General features: G+C 44.2%; 1 protein-coding gene across 4 annotated transcripts in view; it reads left to right on the forward strand.

The window, feature by feature from the left end:
- Positions 1 to 20967, forward strand: part of RGL1 (ral guanine nucleotide dissociation stimulator like 1) — a 250261-nt gene that overhangs the window by 178223 nt on the left and 51071 nt on the right. For all 4 annotated transcript variants that reach the window (XM_082702932.1, XM_082702929.1, XM_082702930.1 and 1 more), the window contains one exon: positions 11534 to 11611. In XM_082702932.1, the coding sequence (XP_082559058.1) occupies positions 11534 to 11611 (78 nt within the window). The remainder of the gene's footprint in view (positions 1 to 11533; positions 11612 to 20967) is intronic.

Raw genomic sequence — 20967 nt, forward strand, 5'->3', positions numbered from 1 at the left:
CTTCCCTTCAGTTCCCTAAGAAGCTAATCATAGTTTTAAAAAATTCCTAATCTGATATTTCTGCTCTGACTCTGGTTCTGATGCTTGTTCAGTTTCTTCACAGTGTGTTTAGTTATTTTGTTTTGTTTTGCTTTCTTGCCTTTTAATATGAATTGTAATATTTTCATGAAAGGTGGATATGATATACCCAGTAAAAGGAAATTTTACTTTGGTCTTTCCTAGGGTACTTGAAATGTAGGGGAAGGGAAGTTTTCTGTAATCCTATGATTAGGTTTCACTCTAATGGTGAATATCTGCCCCTGGACTGAGCTTCATCAGTGCTTAGTTGTTTTTTTCTCTCCTCCCTCTCTTAGTGAAAGGATAGTGGGGGGGGGGGCTTCAAGATGGGTATTTCCCTTCCCCCACATGGAAGGCTAGAGAACTGTAGAGCAGACTTTTTCCTTTCCCTTTACCTAGGGTCTGGTAAAATAGTTTGTCTTGAGAGCAGGTGTTCTTAAAAAGAACAGAATACTTGGTGTATTTCAAGATGGTTCCTTTTCACCTTCCCTTCCTAGAAGTACCAGGAGACTTTATTTTTAAAGATTTTATTAGTTTATTTATGTAAGACTTTTTAAAGAAAGATTTTATTTATTTATTTGAGAGAGAGAGAGTGTGAGCATGAGGGAGGGGGCAAACAGGGAGAGAGAGGCGGACTCCCCACTGAGCAGGGAGACTAACATGGGGCTTGATCCCAGGATCCCAAGATCATCACCTGAACTGAAGCCAGACACCTAACTGACTGAGCCACACAGGTGCCCTTGTACCAGGAGATTTTTCTCTGATACTTACTGTGGGAACCTGGTCAGTCTCCTGGAGGTAAAACTCAAAAAAGTGTGGCAGTACATCTGTGACTGGGTCCTCCTATAGTTTGTCTTTCTTAGTTGTGTCCACACTGAGCCACCAGCAACCTGTAATTGCATTTCAGGTTTTCCTACTCTGGCGCTGGTTTCCATGGAATGTCTGCTCTGATAAGTTGTGATTCTTTGTATCTGCTTGTCTGTCTCTTCAGTTATGAAGAACAGTGGTTTGCCCATGACCTCACTTTTCTGATGGATCTAAGAATAGTTGTTCATTTTTCAGTTTAGTCAGCTTTTCACTTGTTGTTAGGATGGAGTGGCTACTTGTAAGCTCCTTACGTCCTGGACTGGAAACTGAAAGTTCTTTTCTGCCCATTCTTTAATCATGTTTTTCAGTTTCCTACTATTGAATTTTAGGAGTTTTTGTATATTTTGGATAATAAATCTTTATCATATATGTCTTTGGACAATATTTTTTCTACCTCTCTATGGCTTTCTTCTCATTTTCTTGAGCAAATGTACGCTTTGAAGAAAAATCTTTTTTGCCCCGGGAACTGTGAGGTGGTCATAGTAAAACACCTTTCAAAAGATTGTAACACAGATACATTCAGCTCTCCAATACCTTCTTATCATGAGCATTTTGAGATTTTTTTTGAGATGTTAAACCTCATTTTAAAATAATTTTTTAACTTAGTTCTGGAATAGAACTATGCACTTGCCTAGTAGTCCTAAATTTGTGCTTCCATGCAGTGCTCATGAGACTCTATTACTTCCTTCTTTCTCTTATTTTTAAAAGATTTTATTTATTTATTTATTTATTTGACAGACAGAGATCACAAGTAGGCAGAGAGGCAGACGGTGTGGGGGGGGGAAGGCTCCCTGCTGAGCAGGGCTTGATTCCAGGACCTGGGATCATGACCTGAGCCTAAAGCAGAGGCTTTAACCCACTGAGCCACCCAGGCACCCCACTTCCTTCTCTTTTAATGGGAGGCAGAGTCTCTAATATCTTCCCTCTGCTCTTTCAGGTGCAAGGTCAGAGAGTTATGAACAGAGAGCTCTTGGGAGTGGATACTGGAATCTAATTTCCTTAGACTAGGGCTCCACAGCATCTTACAGCAGTAACCATAAGTCAACTCCACTTGCTGGTCTCTTACAGCAGTAACACATGTATTAAATGTTACTATTGAGCTCATAATGTGATTTTTCCTATACTTTGGCTTCTTCTGAACGTTTTTTATATCTAACTTCCATCACTTACATAGGAAAGTTTGTCAAAATAGTGCCGTGCCATTCTCTTTATTTATTTTAGTAACTCCCCTCTCCGGCTCACCACAAAATCAAGAGGAAACAAACAGAGTGGTTCACTTATTGAGGCTTTTGTTCTAGAATCTGTGAGAAAGTTGAGCTTATTGGTCAGTTGGCTCCAGGATGCTCATCCCGTTCATATAGTGGGAAAGCTTTCAGGAAATCCTAACATTTCTTTGTTTCCTTTTCTAGCTTAAAATACAGACATACTGGATATCCCCCTAGGGTGAGAATTTCTTAGAAAATGAAAGCCATTTCTCAGATTTGTATTAAATCAGATGAGTTTAAATATATTTTCTCTAGTATTGAGTGTTGATGACCCCATAGGCAAGAAAACCCTTGGATGGTATAGATGTTATGGGTTTAGGGGGAAAAAAAAAAGGCAGTTTGTTGAAAACCACATTGGACTCATATCTTATTTACTGTGACTGTATGGAAGATAAAAATATTTGAGAATCTTTTGGTTTCAGTGCTTCTGACATTGAAAAGAGCATTGAAAATTTTTATAGGGCACGTCCTTCACGAAAGGTCCTATACTCTTGTTGGTTCATGCTTTGTCAGGTGGAAGAAAATGGTTCAGCTCATAAAATTATAAAGGATACAACATTTACAATAGCTTACATAACTATGCATGGCAGACAGTATAATGCCCCCTGGAATATGAATAATCGGGTTCCGGGCAGAGCAGAATTAAGGTTGCTGATTAGCTGACCTTAAAATAAGGAGATTATCTTGGATTATCTGAGTTGATTCAGTGGAATCACAAAGGGTCCTTAAAAGTGAAAGGTAGAGGGGCATCTGCATGGCCCAGTTGGTTAAGCGTCTGCCTTCAGCTAAGCTCAGGTCATGATCCCAGGGTCCTGGGATCGAGCCCCTCCTGGGGCTCCTTGCTCAGTGCGGAGCCTGCTTCTTCCTCTTTCTCCGCCTGCTGCTCCCCCTGCTAGTGCACCCTCTCTCTCTCACTGTCTCTCTGTCTAATAAATAAATAAAATCTTTAATAAAAAAAAAGTGAATGGTGGAGGCAAAAAAGAATCAGAGAGAAAAAGATGTGAGGACGAAAGCAGAATCAGAGAGATGCTGTGTGGCTGGCTTTGAAGCTGGAAGAAGGGGACAGGAGGCCAAGTACTGGCAGCCTCTGGAAGCTGGAAAAGGCAATTAAGTGGATTATCTCCTAGAGCCTCTAGAACGGAACACAGTCCTGCTCATACCATGTATTGGACTTCTGACTTATGCAACTATAAAATAATAAATTTGTGTTGTTTAAGCCACTGAGTCTGTAGCAATTTGTTATGGCAGCAATAGAAAACTGATACAACATCAGTAAAATTTTAGGCTGCTCCAGGAAGCTGAAGGTCAGGTGTTTATTCACTCACCTTCACCTTTGTTCTGGACAGAGCATCATGCCCTGATGAGCCATGGCTCCCAGGCAGAAGCAGACTCCCAGGAAACAAAGGGCTTAGCCTCAACAAGACAAACACTGTCCCTCTTTACTCTCTGTGTCTACACCAGTGCTTGAGGTTAACCGGAACAATTTCATTTGGTACTGTTTTAGAATTACACCCAGCCATAATTACTTGAGGGAAAATGAAAATAAGTTCTCTTCCATGCTGGGTTGTCATTCTCTGGTAAACCCCCCCCCCCTTCTTTTTTCCCCCAAATGGACCCAAGTTAACTTCTCTGGGAATTCTCTGTGGGAACATGTGGTGACTGTAGAACCCTAGCATTCTGGGGCTCTTGGTGATGGTGCTGTTAAGTGAAGGGATCCTGTTGAAGACTTCACCTCTAGTCATAACTAGGCTAGCTTTCTTTCTTGACATGAGATAAAAGTGTTTTCTGTGAAGTAGCTTTCCTCTTCTTCCTTTCTTCCTTTTCCTTCCCTCCTTCCTTCCTCCCTCCTCTCCTCCTCTCTCTCTCTCTTTTTCAAAAAGATTTTATTTATTTATTTGAGAGAGAGAGAGAGCATGAGAAGGGAGGGGTTAGAGGGAGAAGCAGACTCCCTGCTGTGCAGGGAGCCCAACATGGGACTCAGTTCTGGGACTCCAGGATCATGACCTGAGCTGAAGGCAGTTGCTTAACCCACTGAGCCACCCAGGCGCCCGCTCTCTCTCTCCTTCTTCGTTCTTTCTTCGTTCTCTCTCTCTCTTCGTTCCTTCCTCCCATTTAACAAAGGGAGAGAGGACGTGTAGTTATCCTTCTTTTGTAGAAAAGAATACCAAATTGCTCAGCAGGTTTTTTGTTGTTGTTGTTGTTTTGTTTTGTTTTAATGTGCATTTGTTTGGAAACCACTAAACAAAATGGGCAGAAAAACAGAAAGGCAAAGTACATATATCCTGAACAGTAACTGGAATGTGTTCCAGTTTTCAATTCAGCTTTGATACTCTAAAGAAGTGGTCTCTCTTTTTTTTAATGTTATGTTAGTCACCATGCAGTATGTCATTAGTTTTTGATGTAGTGTTCCATGATTCATTGTTTGTGTATAACGCCTAGTGCTCCATGCAATAAGTGCCCTACTTAATACCCATCACCAGGCTCATCCATCCCCCACCCCCTCCCTTCTAAAACCCTCAGTTTGTTTCTTGGGGTCCATAGTCTCTGATGGTTCATCTCCCCCTCCGAGTCCCCTCCCTTCGTTTTTCTCTTCCTTCTCCTAATGTCCTCCATGTTATTCCTTATGTTCCACAAATAAGTGAAACTGTATGGTAACTGACTCTCTCTGCTTGTCTTATTTCACTCAGCATAATCTCCTCCAGCCCCTAAAGAAGTGGTCTCGACCGTTTTCCAGGAGGTGGAGGCAGGGATTGATCACAAGCCTCTTTAGGAGTTTGCTAGAAACTGTGGATCATCCATACAGAAAAAAAGCACATCATCAAATTTTCCTACTGGTTAGGGATTTCCAACCTTCTATAGGTTCATCCAAGGACCCTCCAGGGACAGGCTTTCTAGCATGGACGATGGGACATGACATATAGGTGGCCATTATGAGTTATATCATGGTGAAGCCGGGAAGTATGGTTCTTGAAATTAAATTCATTAAAATAAATTAAATGGTCTTAAAAAGGCATAGGACTGTTTTTGAGTTAGTTTTAGCTTATCTTATCACTTTATCTATCTTACCATTTTTCTTACTTGATATTTGCCTTTTTTTACACATGTATGTGTTTGAGTAAAGGAGAGAACTTAGCCCTTGAGAACAACATATAAATTGATGTGATATTGAGTTTTTGTAAGCTTAGGGGAGACAAGTAATCCTGAAAATGGCGATTCTACCATTTTTAGTCCTACGCTCCTATGTATGAGGTTCTGTGTAGCCTATTTCATAAGGTCCTTGATGGGATCTACAGTAACACCTTTTCGTGGTTGGGGAATACTGAGCTTCAGGCTTGTACTAATTTGTTAATAAAGTATTAATTCATTTTAAGCCTAAGACAAATCTTGACCCGCTAACAGACTCTGTGGTTGTCAGAGCATTTCCTGCTCACCACCCCAGATGTATCCCCGTTTCTTCTGTTGCCCTTCATGTGACCATAGCCACTGGAACATACTAGCAAGATGTATATGCTGTTGACTGGAAGGAAGAGATACTGATGGGCCACCAAGCTGTGGTGGCGTAAAATGGGCCAAAGAAGAGAAATGGATGACAAGGACTTGGAGTGGAAAATAGAAGAAACCCTGTAGCTAGGGTGTAAAATCCATCACACTTAAGGAGTAATCTTAAATTTGGATGCAAGCAAGTTATGGTGTGAGAAACCTTTTGGGTTTCTTGTTCTGGAAGAGCAGGGATTATAAAACCTTTGTCCTTTTGGCCTCTTCTTCAGACTGTTGTGGGTTGGGGCTAGGCGTGAAGATTTTCTTCTCAAGGAAAATTTATAACTGTGAAGGATTTTGTAACTGTGAAGTACCACAGGAAGACTAGGCACTCTTTGCTGTTAATGTTGCCTTACCTGTCAGGGACTACCATGATGGTAACGTGGAGAATGAAAGCACAACAAAGATGGAGGGCCCTTCACAGCAAAGGCCTAGAGTGGAGGATGGCATCTCTTTCTGGATCTTCTAGCTTTTTCTAATTGTGGTAAAAGTGCCTGGAGTTCCACATCTTATGAGTGGAAAGCACATTCTGTGCTCAGCATCACTGGCCCCTTGCAAGAGAACAAAGAGTCTTTGACTTTTGTCTTCTCCTTGAATAACAAGCTCCATGGAGGTAACAAGACCTTTCCAAGGTAGGCTTGGTGGCAGCGACCCAGTTCTGAGGTCAGACTTGGGTGGAGGATATTATTTGGAGTGATTAAAAACATCCTTCTTACTGATCTGTGGGATACAGTCCATAGTTGTAATCAAAGCTTCCTTGGTGTTCCAGACATCTGCCGGCTCTTTGACCCGTATCATTCTCCTGAGTCAAGGTCAGCTTCTGAACATTTTCCTCATACCTGACCTGTGTTCCCATGGGTCAGTTAAAGAAAACCGCCTTGAATGTTCATGGGCTGGGGTTTATTAGAGGAGCAGAGCCTCCCAGAGGTCCAGGAGTCAGCAGCTTCATGTGAGGTCCCGCTTTTCGGTCCTTCTTCCTCTCTGTTCTTTCGTCCATCCCCAGTAAGTGGCTTCCTCCCTTCTCCTCTTTCCCCAGCCTTTCCTTTCTTTCCCCAGGAGATAGTATTAATTCATTCATTTAGCAAATGTATATTGAGTGTCCACTAAGAGCAGGCTCCATTGCTGCCTCAGGGGATGGGACAGTGAGCAAGGTAAGAGAATGAAACCCAAGTCCTCGCCATGGCCTGTCAAGCCTCATGATCAGTCCCTGTCACCTCCGTGCCTCATTTCCTTCTCTCCCTTTACTTACTCACTAGTGTTCTTGATGCTTCTCAAGCACATCGTTCTGCCACTGTGCTACGGCCTCTGCCACGGCTCCTCGCTCTGCGTAGAAGATGCTTTAGAGATCTGTAGAGCCCACTCGCCCACCTTCTAGAGGATGTTACCTCGTCGTCAGGTTCACATCAGGCTTTGTCTGAATACCTCATGGGTGGGAGCCACTTTAGACTCCCCTTATTGTGTCTGATCACCCCTACCTGTTTTATGTTTCTCCATTGCACTTTTCACTCTCTGACTTATTATGTGTTAATTGATTATTATTTTATTGTCTACCTCCACCAACTTCAGTGTCCACTTCCTGAAAACAGGGCCTTTGGTTTGTTCACAGCTGTATGCCCAGTGCTGGGAATAGTACCTGAACATAGGCCTTAATGGGGACTGAATGAGTAAAAGGATGAAAGATTGGTAAATAAATGCAAAGAATAAAGTTTCTGACCTCAAAGAAGCTATAATCTAGTGCATTGGGGCACATAAAATTAAGATAACTCGAGCTCATGTGATCTGGTAGTGACTCACAAGGAGACTGGGCTGTAAAGACTGACTGTCACGGTTCAAATCTCTGCTCCATGTATTAGCTGAGAATTGAGGGCAAATTACCTCAGTCCCTGGGCCTCACTTTCTTATTTGTGAAATATGAATAATAATATCACATAGGATTCTTGTGAGAATTAAATGAAACCATTCTTATAAAGTGCTTAGTGCAGTACCAGGCACTTGGTCTGCACTCAGTAATTATTATCTGCTGTCGTTACTGGATTCAAGCGGAGCCGGAGAAGTTCCTCAGGATTACCGCCATCTTGGTCTGGAGTTACTGAGCCTTTTCTGTCAGGGAGCAAAAGTTCAAATATCTCCCCCAACCAGAGAGACTGTCCCCGAGGACAACTTTATCTTAGGATTTCTTTGAACTGCAAATACCCTGTCCTCCCTTCAAACACATATTAAACATTTCATTTGCTCAGATAGACTCCAAACAATAATATCTGTCCCCTCTGGAAATAACTGTTTCCTGTTTAAATATCAGCAACCAGTTAAACGTTGTGGTTTTGTTTTTCTTTTTCCAGCAATTTTTAGGCCACGGTAAATAATTGCTGAAGACTGTACTTTAAGAGGCATCTGTAAATCTTTCTTTTGCCTCGTGATACAGGGGAAACCATGTTAAAAGTCATTCTGACAATCTGTATTTTAATTTAAGTTTTATGAGTTACCATTTAAAGAAGACCAGTTGCTCATTGGCAAGCCTTTTTCAGAGATTGATGCTTTGATCTTAAATCCTGGGGAGACTTTGCAGAAATTGGAGGTGACGTTGTTGACAGGTTCATCTGTGGCTATTCTATTGCCATTAATTAAACATGCACACACACCCCTTTTATTTACTCCCCTAGAGTAAATGAATTGAATTTGACTGTGGTTTTTGGTGGGAAGCTATGAGAGGGTCCGGGAAACATCAAAGAAATGCTCTTAATCTAGTAAACTAACTCTCAAATGACCTAGCTTGAACATTAAAGAGTTCTTGATTCCAGTGCTGGTCTAGTTTCTTTTCTGTAAGGCGTTAATTCTCTCTAATGATTAGAAAAACGCAGGGGCAAATATCCATCCCCTCCCCATGAAATTCCAGAGGGTTACAGGCTCTTTAATTTTATCTTGCTTCTGAAGGTCTCCTTTGTAAAACCTTATATACATTTTTTTTTTTTTTTTGCCTTTTCATACTGCTTATATTTTCAAGATCTCAGCTTTAAGATCTTAAAACTTTATTTCGTTTACATTTCAGTTTTAGAGTTTTGGATCACAGCTATCCTAAAGCTTATTTTTATGATCCCAGAGTTGAGGAATGAAGACACAGACAGGTTAAGACACCAGTATAAGCAAAAAGCCAGATGGTGCCCTTGCAACAACAGTTGAGACGTCTGTTTTCATGTCTGCTTAGGGAACCCCACCAGACCATTCATTTGCTCCCAACAAGTAGCCATCAGTGTGCCTTCTGGGTGCCCAGCATCATTGGAAGCACTAAAGAGTAGGAACAAAGTGGACAGGGATCCTGTTCTCATGGAGTTTATGTTCCAGCGCACAGTAAACACAGTAACTTAATTATACCGTATGTGAGAATGTGCAGTACAGGAAAATAAAGCAGCGCTTTGAGTGTTGGTCTTTTTTTTTTTTTTTTAAAGATTTTATTTATTTATTTGACAGACAGATCACAAGTAGGCAGAGAGGCAGGCAGAGAGAGAGGGGGAAGCAGGCTCTCCACTGAGCAGAGAGCCCGATGCGGGGCTTGATCCCAGGACCCTGGGATCATGACCTGAGCCGAAGGCAGAGGCTTAACCCACTGAGCCACCCAGGTGCCCTTGGTGTCGGTCTATGGAGGGTGGTCTGGGAGACCTCACCAAGAAAGTGACATTTGAGCAGAGCCCCGCAGGAGCCGCAGGAGCAGAGGGAGGTGCTGTTGGCCCCCCCGGGGGCGGGCAGGAAGAGGAGCACCGAGATTCTGAGTCAGGAGGATGCCCCGGTATGGTGAAGCAGCAGGGGGGTGGGTGAGGCTCAGGGAGGGTGAGCAGGTGCAGTAGATTCCATCAGAGGTATCAGAGCAAGTCCTTTAGGGCCCCGTGAGGCAGGTGTGACTTTTGCCTTTCTTCGGTGTAAAACGGGAGGGTTCTGAGCTGAGTGGTGACGTGATGGGATGCACATCGCACAGGATCGTGCTGAGCTGAAGCCGGGAGACTGATTTCCCACTGAAACAGCAGTGGCTGTTTCCCTGCTCTAGACTAAAGGTGGTGGTGGTTTGAGCCAGGGTGGAAGTGATGAGAAGTGTTTGGATTCAGGGTATGTTATAAAGGCAGAGCCAATAGGATTTCTCAGTGGATTGGGTAGAGACGGGACCATGCACGCAGCCGCACGTGCCTTGTCTTCTTGATGGTCCTCACTGGTCTCCAGAGCATCATCATCCAGCCATTCTGGTCCTGATTAGGGATCTGTGCTCCACTCTGGCGGCTGAGAGAAACATCCCTGGGGTCTTCCGAGCACACGCTCTGAGCAGATGGTGCCGGATTAATTAATGAGAGCGAATATCGCTCACCCGCATAAGTTGCTTGGTCCGTCTCAACAGCATCTGACTGCACCTGTCGCATCCCATTCTTGGATGCGACCTGGGATAGGTGCTCCTGTCATCCCAACCAGCAGCTCAGCTCCAGAGTCTGAGAAATGCAGAGCAAGAACAGCCGTCCCATCGTCGGATGGGCGGAAGGTGCAGCGGCTCCCCCAAGGCCCGCTCTTCACTGCGCCTGCCCTAATCTTCCCCACTCACATAAACCACAGATGCTGTTGTGAGAGGAGATGGAGACTGGTTCCCTGTGATGGTGGCCAAGGAGAGAGCCAGAAAATCTGTTCGTTTAGGAGAAGTTTCATTTCCCATCCCTGCCTTGCTCACATGGGGCTGAATAAATCTTAATCTGACTAAGTTCTTATCTCAGAAGAAGCGAAGGGTGGCCCTGGAAGCCCTCTAAGTAGCAGGTGCAGGCAGAATAAGAGGAATGGGGAGGGTGGAGGCCAGTGGAAAATAGGCTGGAGAGGCCAAGAAGTCCATAAGGCTGATGAGCTCAACAGAGGAGCAGGTGGATGGGAGGGGGCTGGTGCCTCGGGGTGCGGACTGGAACCTACCGGCATAGGGCGATAGGGAGACCAGATGGGCTGGCACTCAGTCAAACCAGATGGTGGGCTTTTATCTCTAAAAGGATTTGTAAATCCTAGGAACACGGAACATAAGGGTACTGGGGCCTTTAATCCCATTAGTAGAAGACAAAAGTGTTCTCTTTAAAAAATGTAAACCCACCAATTACAGAATTTCTATGATCAAAACTTAGGGACAGAGTACCAGCTTGCGAAACGCCAAGGCATCTCTGGATTCTTCACTGAGAGGAAGAGAAACTGCAGAAATCGTCAGGGTCAGGGCATTCATTATAAGTTAATAAAAAGACACCCCTTCGAGCAGTTCAAGTGTATGCTTGGAACCAAACAAAATGTGATGCATTTGTATGCAGTAGGCTTGCTTACATGCAGAGCTGGAAGAACAGCTAACTGCAGTTGGGAACTGATTAATTATTCAGTAAACTTTGAGAAGAAGACACATTTAAAAATTTAAGCACCTATTGCTTTCTAAAAAGTCATCCTCCTGTGTCCCCTTGGGGTCTCCTTGGGGGTAAGTCCAGGAGGAGAAGGGTTATGGAAGTAATTCTTGACCCTCAAGCAATGGCTGAAACAAGGACTGAAGAACAGGATTTGTCTACAAACAGGAGAGCAGCTGTGGGGACGGGGAGGCCGGCAGCTGGGCAAGGTTTCCATTTCAAACACGAGATGACAGTTTCCATGTTTCAGGAGTAATTAAGGAAAGAAATATTTATGAAATAGCATCAAAAAGTGATATGATGGGATATTAACTTAATGGTGTGGGAAAGCAACTCAGTTCCATTTCAAACATGAGATAACGGTTTCCACTTTTCAGGAGTAATTTGTTTGTTTGTTTGTTTTTATCTGTAAAGGTATGGAAACCTGACAAGTCCAAACTGTGAAGAAGATGGAAGCCCAAGTTCATCAGAGTCTAAGACGGTGATCCGGAAGTACGTATGCTTTTTCTGTGTATTATAAGCTTTCAGTCAAGACTCATTACCCTAAAAGAATGTAATTTAGTAGAGCTTCTCTTTTTTTAAATTTCTTTTTATTGTTGCCATTTTCCCCCATAATGCGTAAAACCATAGAGTTATTTTTTGACCATCCAATGATAGTCATTTATTCATCCGGTAAAAATGTTTTGGGCACCCGTCATGTGCCAGGCCCTGCACTAAGGGAAACAGCTACCAACAAAACTGACTTAGGCCTTGTGAAGTGTGGATTTTAGCCGAGAGACGGCGCGTCCACACAGAAAGGCGGTGAAGGAGGGCAAAGGGACTAGATCCTGACGGAGAGGTTGATTCACGCAGGGTGCCAGGAAGGGGCTCTCTGATCTGGTGACACTGGAGCAGAGGCGTGAATGGGGTACAGGCTGGGCCTGGTGAATATCCGAGCAGAGAAAGTGTGGACGAAGCTGTGAGGCAGGAGCAGGAGGCAGACGGATGAGTGAGGCTGGAGCCGAGCGCATGAAGGGACCAGTGCTAGGGAATGCGATCCGGAAGGTGGTGGGGGTTCCAGATCACATGGGGACTAGAAGGCCCTGGGCAGGATGTTAAATTTTATCCTAAGGAAGATAAGCAGCATTTAGAAGGGTTTTGAGGAGAGCAGTGCTATGGCCTGATTAATATTTCAGAAGGCTTTCTCTGGCTCTACGTGGAAAACAGACTCTGGCAGCGGGATGGGGGACAAGAGCGGCAGCAAGGAGCCTGGTTAGGACCCTCGCAAGGATCTGGGCAGGAGATGCTGGTAGTGTAGGCTGGAGGAGGAGGTAGGGGAGGAGGTGATGGTAGTGGTAGTGGTGGTGGCATCCACCACAGTAATAGTAGTAATAGTAGTAAAAGTAGGAGTAACTTGTTGTAAGAAGAGCTTCTGCGGAGATCTTGAAGGTATTGCCGGAAGGTTGTACTGATGAAGTGGATGGGGCATGTGAGAGAAAAAGAGGCGGCATGGACACCTCCGAGGGTTGTGGTGTGAGTCACTGATAGAGCAGAATTTAGGTTTTATGAGATAGGAAAGGCTGGGGAGGAGGAGCAGGTGTGGTGGGCAGCACGTGTCAGTAATTTCATCGTAGACATACTCACTTTGAGACGATTGGCTAAATCTAGAGTTCAGGGAGAAGTCAGAGTGGGAGGCATAATCTGGGCATCCTTAAGTTAGACATGGTAGTTAAAGCTATGGGGTTGAGTGTGCCCCCCCCACCCCGTGGGAAAAAAGGCTGTCAGAAGAGGAAGGTACAAAGACTGAGCCTTGGTTCCTTCCAGTGTTCAGATTAGGAGGATAAAGGTCCAGCAAGAGGAGGCTGGGACAGAGAAGCTAGCGGGGAGCGAGAAGAAAGAAGTTGTGTCCAGAAGACAAGTGAAGAAGGAGTTTTGAGGGGGTGTGACCAGCCATGTCTAAGAGTGCTCAGATATCAAGTAAGAGGAGCCTGGGGAAAGACTCCTGCCTTTGTAACACATCGGTCCTTGGCCCACTTGACAAGTGCAGTTTTGGTGGATGGCGGTCTGGCTCAAGAGAAGACAGAAGTTTGGAAGAGAAATGGACTGGAGGATGATCTGGGGCAAAGGAGGGTTTTTTTCATCATATATGTGTTTGTTAAACCTGGGTGATGGTTTAATCTGATGAGAATAATCTAGAAGACACTGACAAAAAATCCATGGTGGGGGTTGCAGGCCGCTCTAGGAGTGATGTTCTTGAGTTGATGGGATATATGCCAGGGTTGCTTGAAAGGACTCTTACTAAGTATTCATCTTGGGGTCTGACTGATGAAATCCTTTCTTCAGAGCCAGGGATGGGAAGGTAAGAAAATTGAGTATCTTTTTAAAGTCTTGAGTGAGGCAGTTTTATTATTTTGTTGGATGGACTGTAACCTTCTAGAAAAGCAAACACATCTGTGTAGATATTTGAATGTCAAAGCAAGATGTGTGGTGAGTAGAACTAATACTTTTATTCTTAGAGGGCTTGGGGAGGCTTCTTGGAGGAGTTGACATTTCCAGGAGGGCGATGGTTTTGGTGGTAGAGCCATCCAAGCAGGGGAACAGTGGGACCGAGTCACGGAGATGCATTTTGGGAACAAGACAGATGCTATGGCCACTTCCTGATGGCGTATGTACCAGGTTGAGGGGAGTTGTAGAGCCAAAGCTATTGTGAAGGGAGGTTCATTCTCCCAAGAGAGTAAGGGCCCTCCGTGGTAAGCAGGAGTCAGTCAGCCCTGAATAGTTTCTGCAGGAGGGAAACAGTATCATCAAATAGGTGATGTGGGTTGGGGGGTGGACTTGATTGATAGACTTCTTACCGAGAGTGTGGTACATGGACCAGGGGCATCGGCACCACCTGGGAGCGTGTTAGAAATGCAGAATCTCAGTCCTCACACAGACCTAGGTTAGAATCTGCGTTTCAGTAAGATCCTTGAGTGATTCCTATGTACTTTAAGGGTTTGAGAATCATAGGATTAGAGAGGTTTTGTTGTTAATTGTGTTTATCCCTGAAAACTTACTGAAATAATAATTTTTTGAAAAAAACCTTTTTATAATGAGTCTTTTTAAGCATCTACAAAAGGAGACTTGAGTCGCTAGCTTGTCACATGTAGTCTCCCCCTGGGACCAGATTCAGAAATAAGTGTGTTGTTCTCCACAAACTTTGGAATTGAGTCAAATCTGGAGCTACCATTTAACCAGCCACCTGAACGCTCCAAGGAGGGTAACGGTCTGAAAAATATCCAGAGCTTTTCTGTTTCCCAGGGGGTGCTTTGAGATTAAGCAGGTTTCTGGGAAGTCGCACATTAAAGAAAATTGGTTTGTACCTTAGATGTGAAGAATTAAGCTCGTTATTTGAAAGTTCTATTATAAAACTTTATTCTACTTCATTGTACACCAGGAACAGTGTGATGTGGGTGAAACTCCAGGATAAGCTGTTGTAAAGGGCTTTCCAGTTTTAAGCATATGAGTCCTTAACAAAGAGCTTCACATAGAACTCCCCGGAGGGGGTCCGTCATCTGGGGACAATGGTCCTTTCCTAAAGCCTCACAATGAATTGGTAGAAAGTGCTTGACCCTTTTCCTCAGACCGACTTTGCTTTTTATAAAAAAAATTATGCCTGCTGAAAATACGCCACTTTATCTTATAATGGGCTACTCTGTCCTACAAATACTGGAATGCTGAAATCCCTTCTCTCAGCTGACCTCTTTCTTCCCTGTGTTTTCCTTCTTTCGTATTGCTTCCTCCCCATCCTCCCCCATTTCTCCTTTTATTATTTTTCATCTCATTTCACCATCATCTGTTTGCTCTGTCAGAGGTTGCCCTTCTCCTCATCATTTCTGCGGCTGGCTAGGGTCAGTGCTCTGTCTTTCTGAGAGGAAATCAGGGTAGCACCTTCTTCATTCCATATGTAACGTGTGGAAAATTCCTCCACCAATCCCAGAGCTCTGGCATCTGACCTGGAGCCATGACCAAAGGCCTCCTGATGGCTGATGTTTGTGTAGGAGATATGGCTCTATGGCCGTTCTCAGTGGGCTGGTTTTGTCCCCAGAAGATGTTTGGCAATGTCTGGAGAAATTTTTGTTGTCTTAACTTGGTGGGGGGATGCTATTGGCTTCTGGTAGATAGAGGCCAGGACTGTTGCCAGATAGTCTACATGCACAAAATACGGCCCTCCCGCAGAGAATGATCTGCCTCAAAGTATCCGTGGTGTGCAGGCAAGCTACACGGTGAGGACTGCAGCCCTCAAGTGAAAGCTGTCTTTACTTAGGAATACTAGATGTACATAAAAATAGGACCCTGCTTATTTGTGGGGGTGGGGGGGAATCCCAATGCAGAGGTGGCCTGGGAGCCAGCTCAGAGAAGGCGAAGGGCCTTGAGTAAGGAGCCTGGAGAACTCAGATTCGAGTCCCTCTTCACTCACTGTCACTTTCTAGCCGTATGACCTGGTCACTTCACCTCTCTCTCACTTTCAGTTTGTTGACCCGAAAACTGAGTGCTCGGAATATAGGATCCCTGGCGGCCTCTCAAGTTTAATGGCCTCCGGGATAAAACTTGTTTAGGTTTCCTCTTTTCCAAAGTGAAAATGAATATCAGAAGCAGGGATCTTGGGGCGCCTGGGTGGCTCATTCGGTGAAGTGTCTGCCTTCAGCTCAGGTCAGGACACCAGGGTCCTGGGACCCAGCCTTGCATGGGCTCCCAGCTCAGCAGGGAGTCTGCTTCTCCCTCTTCCCCTCCCCCAGCTCTGCTCTCTTATTCTTTCTCTCTCTGGAATAAATAAATAAAATCTTAAAAGAAGGGGAAAAAAAGGAATCAGAGATATGGCCCAAATAGTATACTGAATTTTTGAGAAGTCTCCTTGACTGCTTTTTTCAGTTGGGGGAGTGGGGGCTGTGCCACTAGTTTCGATAAACTAGAGAACCAAAAGGGCTTCTTTGGCCTGCTCGTGAGTATTCGCGACATCATGGCGGCTCACTGCGCTTCTCAGTCTAGAGATGAGCTAAAGCATTGGATTGTGGGGTCAGGTGACAGGGGCAAAATGCCAGTTGTTTTCCTTTGCCGTGAGTCTGTCTTCTTGTGATTTCAGGTGGGAAACAGGCGGCAGGAATTCAGTAACTTTCTAAGAAGTAAACATCCTGTTTTAGGGCAAATGCCTGCAGGGTTGCAGATGGGGTGCGGTGTGGGTGGGGAATCACTGGGAGGCTTAACCCTGACCAGAAAAATCCTCAACTCTTGTTTGGTTTTTCAGTTTTTAATGTAAAGCATAGAGCAAGGCTTACATTTCATACAGGGTCCCAAATACCAAGATAACAGTCTTCCTTGTATTTCTAAATATGGATCTAATCAACCTTTCAGAGGATAAAAGAACTAAGAAAAAGGAGAATGGGGAAGTACAAATGGAACTGCCCAGATGAAAGATTGGCTTCTGGTGTCTTGGACCACAGCTGACGAGTGTTCTTCATGAATTTCAAAAAGTGTCAGATTGTGCTGTGACTCCCACTTGTAATTTCAGGCCTGAGTGTGCCCGGTTCAGGCTTTGTGCAATATCAGGGACCTTTGAAGTCATCTAGCCAAAATAAGAATTCCTTAAGTTGCTAGGAATGCAACTTCCAAGGCCTCTAGATGTTGGAATCTGCCACACAGTGATCTCTGATGTTAGCGCGAGACTGTTGTATATAATAAGGCATCCCGTGTTTATTTCTACAATCCCTAAACTTGCCACTATTTGGAAGTCAGGAAACTGACTTCCTGTGACAGGATAAAACATCTCTGCCCACATCCATTCTACCTGTGCCCCTTTGCTCTTTCCTGCTAACACTTTTACATGATAAAATGCTGTCTATTTAGAATAACAAAATCAGAACCAGATGGAAAAGGAAACTTTCCTTCCTGCAGATTTATTACAATCATTGAATTCAGAAGTGAGGAGAATGTAAAGGGATATTAACCATGCCGAAACCTGATACCATGAATCTTCATACTTTGGAATGGATCTGAAATTAGACTGTCTGTCTGTCTATCTTAGATACTTTAAAGCGGTTTAGGAGGTTTAAGACTCATCAGGAAATGACACTTTTTTCTTTCCTTTAATACTATTATTATAACGTTGAAAGAGTTCTATTTCCTTTTCTTTTATGGACTGTCTTCACTTCCCTTCTGGAGCGCTGTGTTTTGTTTTCTGAAACTCTTTACCACCGCAGTGCTTTCAACTGTTGAAATCATTCTGCTTTCATCTCTGTACATTCAGACGATATGAATGCCATTCTCGTAATCTTTTCCCAGAAGTTGCAAATAGTGACACTAGATTTTAGTCTGGTAAGGAATCAAATAGTGGTAATCCAAGACATTGGAACCACTTTAAAGGAAAGTGGGGTGAGTTAAAGAAGCCTGGCTGTGATTCCTTAATGCCCGAGAAACTTGACGGTGGAAAGTACTAAAAAAATCTTCCCAGAGAGTTTGCAGTCAGTATTCATTCCAGCGAACTCAAATACCCTACGAAGGCAGTGGGAGGAAATTAATCTGGCTATTTTAACAAAAATGGGGCAAAGAAGGGGGTAAGGAACAGAGCAAAAGTAAGATCTAAAACTTGAAATTTATTTATTTTTAAAGATTTTATTTATTTATTTGACAGAGAGAGAGAAATCACAAGTAGGCAGAGCAACAGGCGGGGGCCAGGGGAGGGGAAGCAGGCTCCCCGCTGAGCAGAGAGCCTGATGCAGGGCTCCATTCCAGGACCCTGAGATCATGACCTGAGCTGAAGGCAGACACTTAACCGACTGAGCCGCCCAGGTGCCCCTAAAACTTGAAATTTAGAAGAATGAAAGGCTATAAGGTGAAAGGAGCATTTCTAAAAAGTTAAAGTGGGATGGAGGAAGAACTGGAAAAATTATACACAACGTAAAAGAGCCTGGCATTGTCTTTAAAACGCCCATACTGGACAAGGAAAAGTGTAAATTATCGTCCTAAAAGTCATTGAAATCTTGAATCAGAATTGCGTGTTTAAGGGAAGAAAGTAGGTTCCCAAAGCAGAAATTCGTTTTCTAAAAATTCCGGAGAAGTGAAACGTCGATGGTCAGTGGTTCAGAAAGAAAAATCAGCGACTTAAGAATCTCTTGGGGTTCTTGAAGTGTCAGAGAAAGGCAAACAGGCCACCCAACCGGACCCTGTCATTGACTGACCCTGCAGCCCAGCAGGGGATGACAAGGTGATATCGCTGTCACCAGCCTGGCCTGTGCCTTTGGCTGCAGTGTATGGTGTGCTTACTAGCGTGAGGCCTTCTGCTGGGGGCCTTGTGTCTTCCTTTACCGTCACAGATTTGCTGTGAGATGTTGGCCTCATTGTATCAGTGTGTAAATGGAAGCTCCAGAAAAGTATCATACACACTTTGACTAACATCAAGCTGCTGGTTAAGCAAACCCTGGTCAGACCAGGGTTCAAATACCAGCGAACTCTGGTATTTGAACTCGGGTCCAAGGCGTGGGCTTCTCACCATTTTGTTCTTGGACGTCCCATTTCACAAGAGCATCAGGATCTCAGGTGCCTTTCCAGGCCACATCTGTCTAGATCACAGTTCCCAGTCGCCACCAGAAGTCCACGAAGAGCTAAGGCATATTATCACCATCGTGACGGGTGTTGTAGTGTGTTAGCCTCCTGACATCTCGTAATTTGGGATCATTTTCCTTGCCCTGTGTTGTTTTGCCTGGCTTTACTACTGAATGAACACCCTGAGCCAGGTCCCTAGACAGCTGTTAGAAATGGGGAAGTTGGGCTTGTTTCCTGGGGAAGGAGATGGGTTGTAGGATGTGAGGAAAGAAGAAGGAAGACCGATGGGTCAGGCCCGTGGGTCTCAGTGCCTGCTTCCTGTTCTTGGAGCCTGGCCACGTCTTTCCTTCCCAACTTCCCAACTTCCTCCATTCTAATGGTGCAAAATGGAGAAACCCTCAGCAGTTTTTTCATTAGAGGACCATTTATAACATAAAAACGCCTGCCTCAGATGGTGAGGAATTGGAGAATACAGAGCTACAGAGGTCCTTGAGAAGTTGTTTGGGTTGGAGTGGCAGTACCCTTTGTAATAGCAATAGCTAGAATTCACTGATGCTTAGTAGGGATAGTCTCTGTATATCCTTTCATGATTCCCATAATTACATGATGTATCTTACACGTGAGGGGTCTGAGACAGAGGTTAAGGAGCATGTCCAAGGTCGCACAGGGAATCAGGGAAAACTGGGATTTCAACCCACGCCTTGCCCTCTACACTCTGGCCTCTGCTTCTTTTCCCTGTGATAAAAATGAGATATTTTCTCTTAAGAACTTAGGTCAGACTCTCCTGGTCATGCTTTTTTCTTAAAATTAAGATGTTTGTCTTTTCTTTTCCTTTTTTTAAAAAAGATTTTATGTATTTATTGGAAAGACTGAGAGAGAGTCTGAGCAGGGACAGGGGGAGAGGGAAGGGAAGCAGGCTCCCCACTAAGCTGGGAGCCCGACACGGGGCTCAAGCCCAGGACCCTGAGATCATGACTTGAGCTGAAAGCAGATGCTTAACCAGTTGAGCCACCCAGGCATCTGCTTAAGATATTTTCCCACGACAGTTTTAGATTTGTGTAAGGACTAAACAGTGAGTACAGCAGAGTGCCCGGATGTCCCCCTCACAGATTCCCCTGTGGTTCTTACGTGACTATAGCGTGTTTGTCACAATTAACAAACCAGGATGGCACATCATTAACTGACGTCTGGAGTTTACTCACATTTCCCTACTTCTACCTCATGCCTTTTTTCTGTTCCAGAATCCCACCCAGGATACCACATTACATTTAGTTGTCATATCCACCTGCGTTCCTCTTGGCTGTGACAGTTTCTAAGACTTTTCTGGGTTTCAATGACCTTTACGGTTTTGAGATCAGGTATATTATGGAATACCCCTTTATTGGAATTTTTCTCATAACTACACTGATATTTTTCTCATAATTAGACTGAACTTATGAGTTTTTGAGAGGGCTATTACAGAAGTAAAATGCCACCTCATCACATGATATCAAGGATTCCTACTGTCAGTATGATTTATGACTGTCCTTGGCCTCGATCGCCTCCCTGGGGTAGTAGTTTTGTGATTTCTGCATGGAAGACATCGTCCTACACAACCGTGTTGTTGGAAGGAAGTCAGAGTGTACAGCCCCTGGTTAACGAGTGGGGGTTATACCCCCCCCGGGAGGATAAGCTATCTAATCAATGTATTGGGGAGACTTCTGCATGGGAGATTTGTTTCCCTCATCTATTAATTTATTTAAAGATTTTTATCAGTTTAGACTCGGTGAGTAAATTTTTTTATGCTTTGGATCATAATCCGATGCCAGTTTTTTGCTCAGATTGTTCCCGTTTAGGCCGTTGGGAACTCTTTTGATTGAGTCGTATGTCACTTTGAGAGGTGTTTCTGTCGTTGTGGGTATGTTCTGTTGTTCAAGCCCTTCTGACCTTCCGGCACAACAAGGTGCTCTGGGCTCATCTTGTATGTTTCCGGCCCCAGGCCCGGAACCAGCCATTTCTTCAAGGAAACCTGATTCTTTTCATGGCAGAATGAACGGTACTGGCAACCAGGATCCTAGGTGCACTCAGTGCTGCTGAGCTGTCATTTCTTCTTAGCCCTCTCTGCCGATAGGACTAGGAGATTTATGTTTACTTGAATTATGAAATACACATCTCTAGGAGTATTTATATATAACCATCTGTATCTATATCATGTTAAACACAAGTTCTCGCTGATGTCTCCAGCTCTAATCCATGACCGTATAGATGGCTCTAGCCTGCTCCCCTTGCTTATTTGGAAGTTCTCTCTGTGA

This window comes from Mustela nivalis (genome assembly GCF_964662115.1).
Source record: "Mustela nivalis genome assembly, chromosome: 16".
NCBI lineage: Eukaryota > Metazoa > Chordata > Mammalia > Carnivora > Mustelidae > Mustela > Mustela nivalis.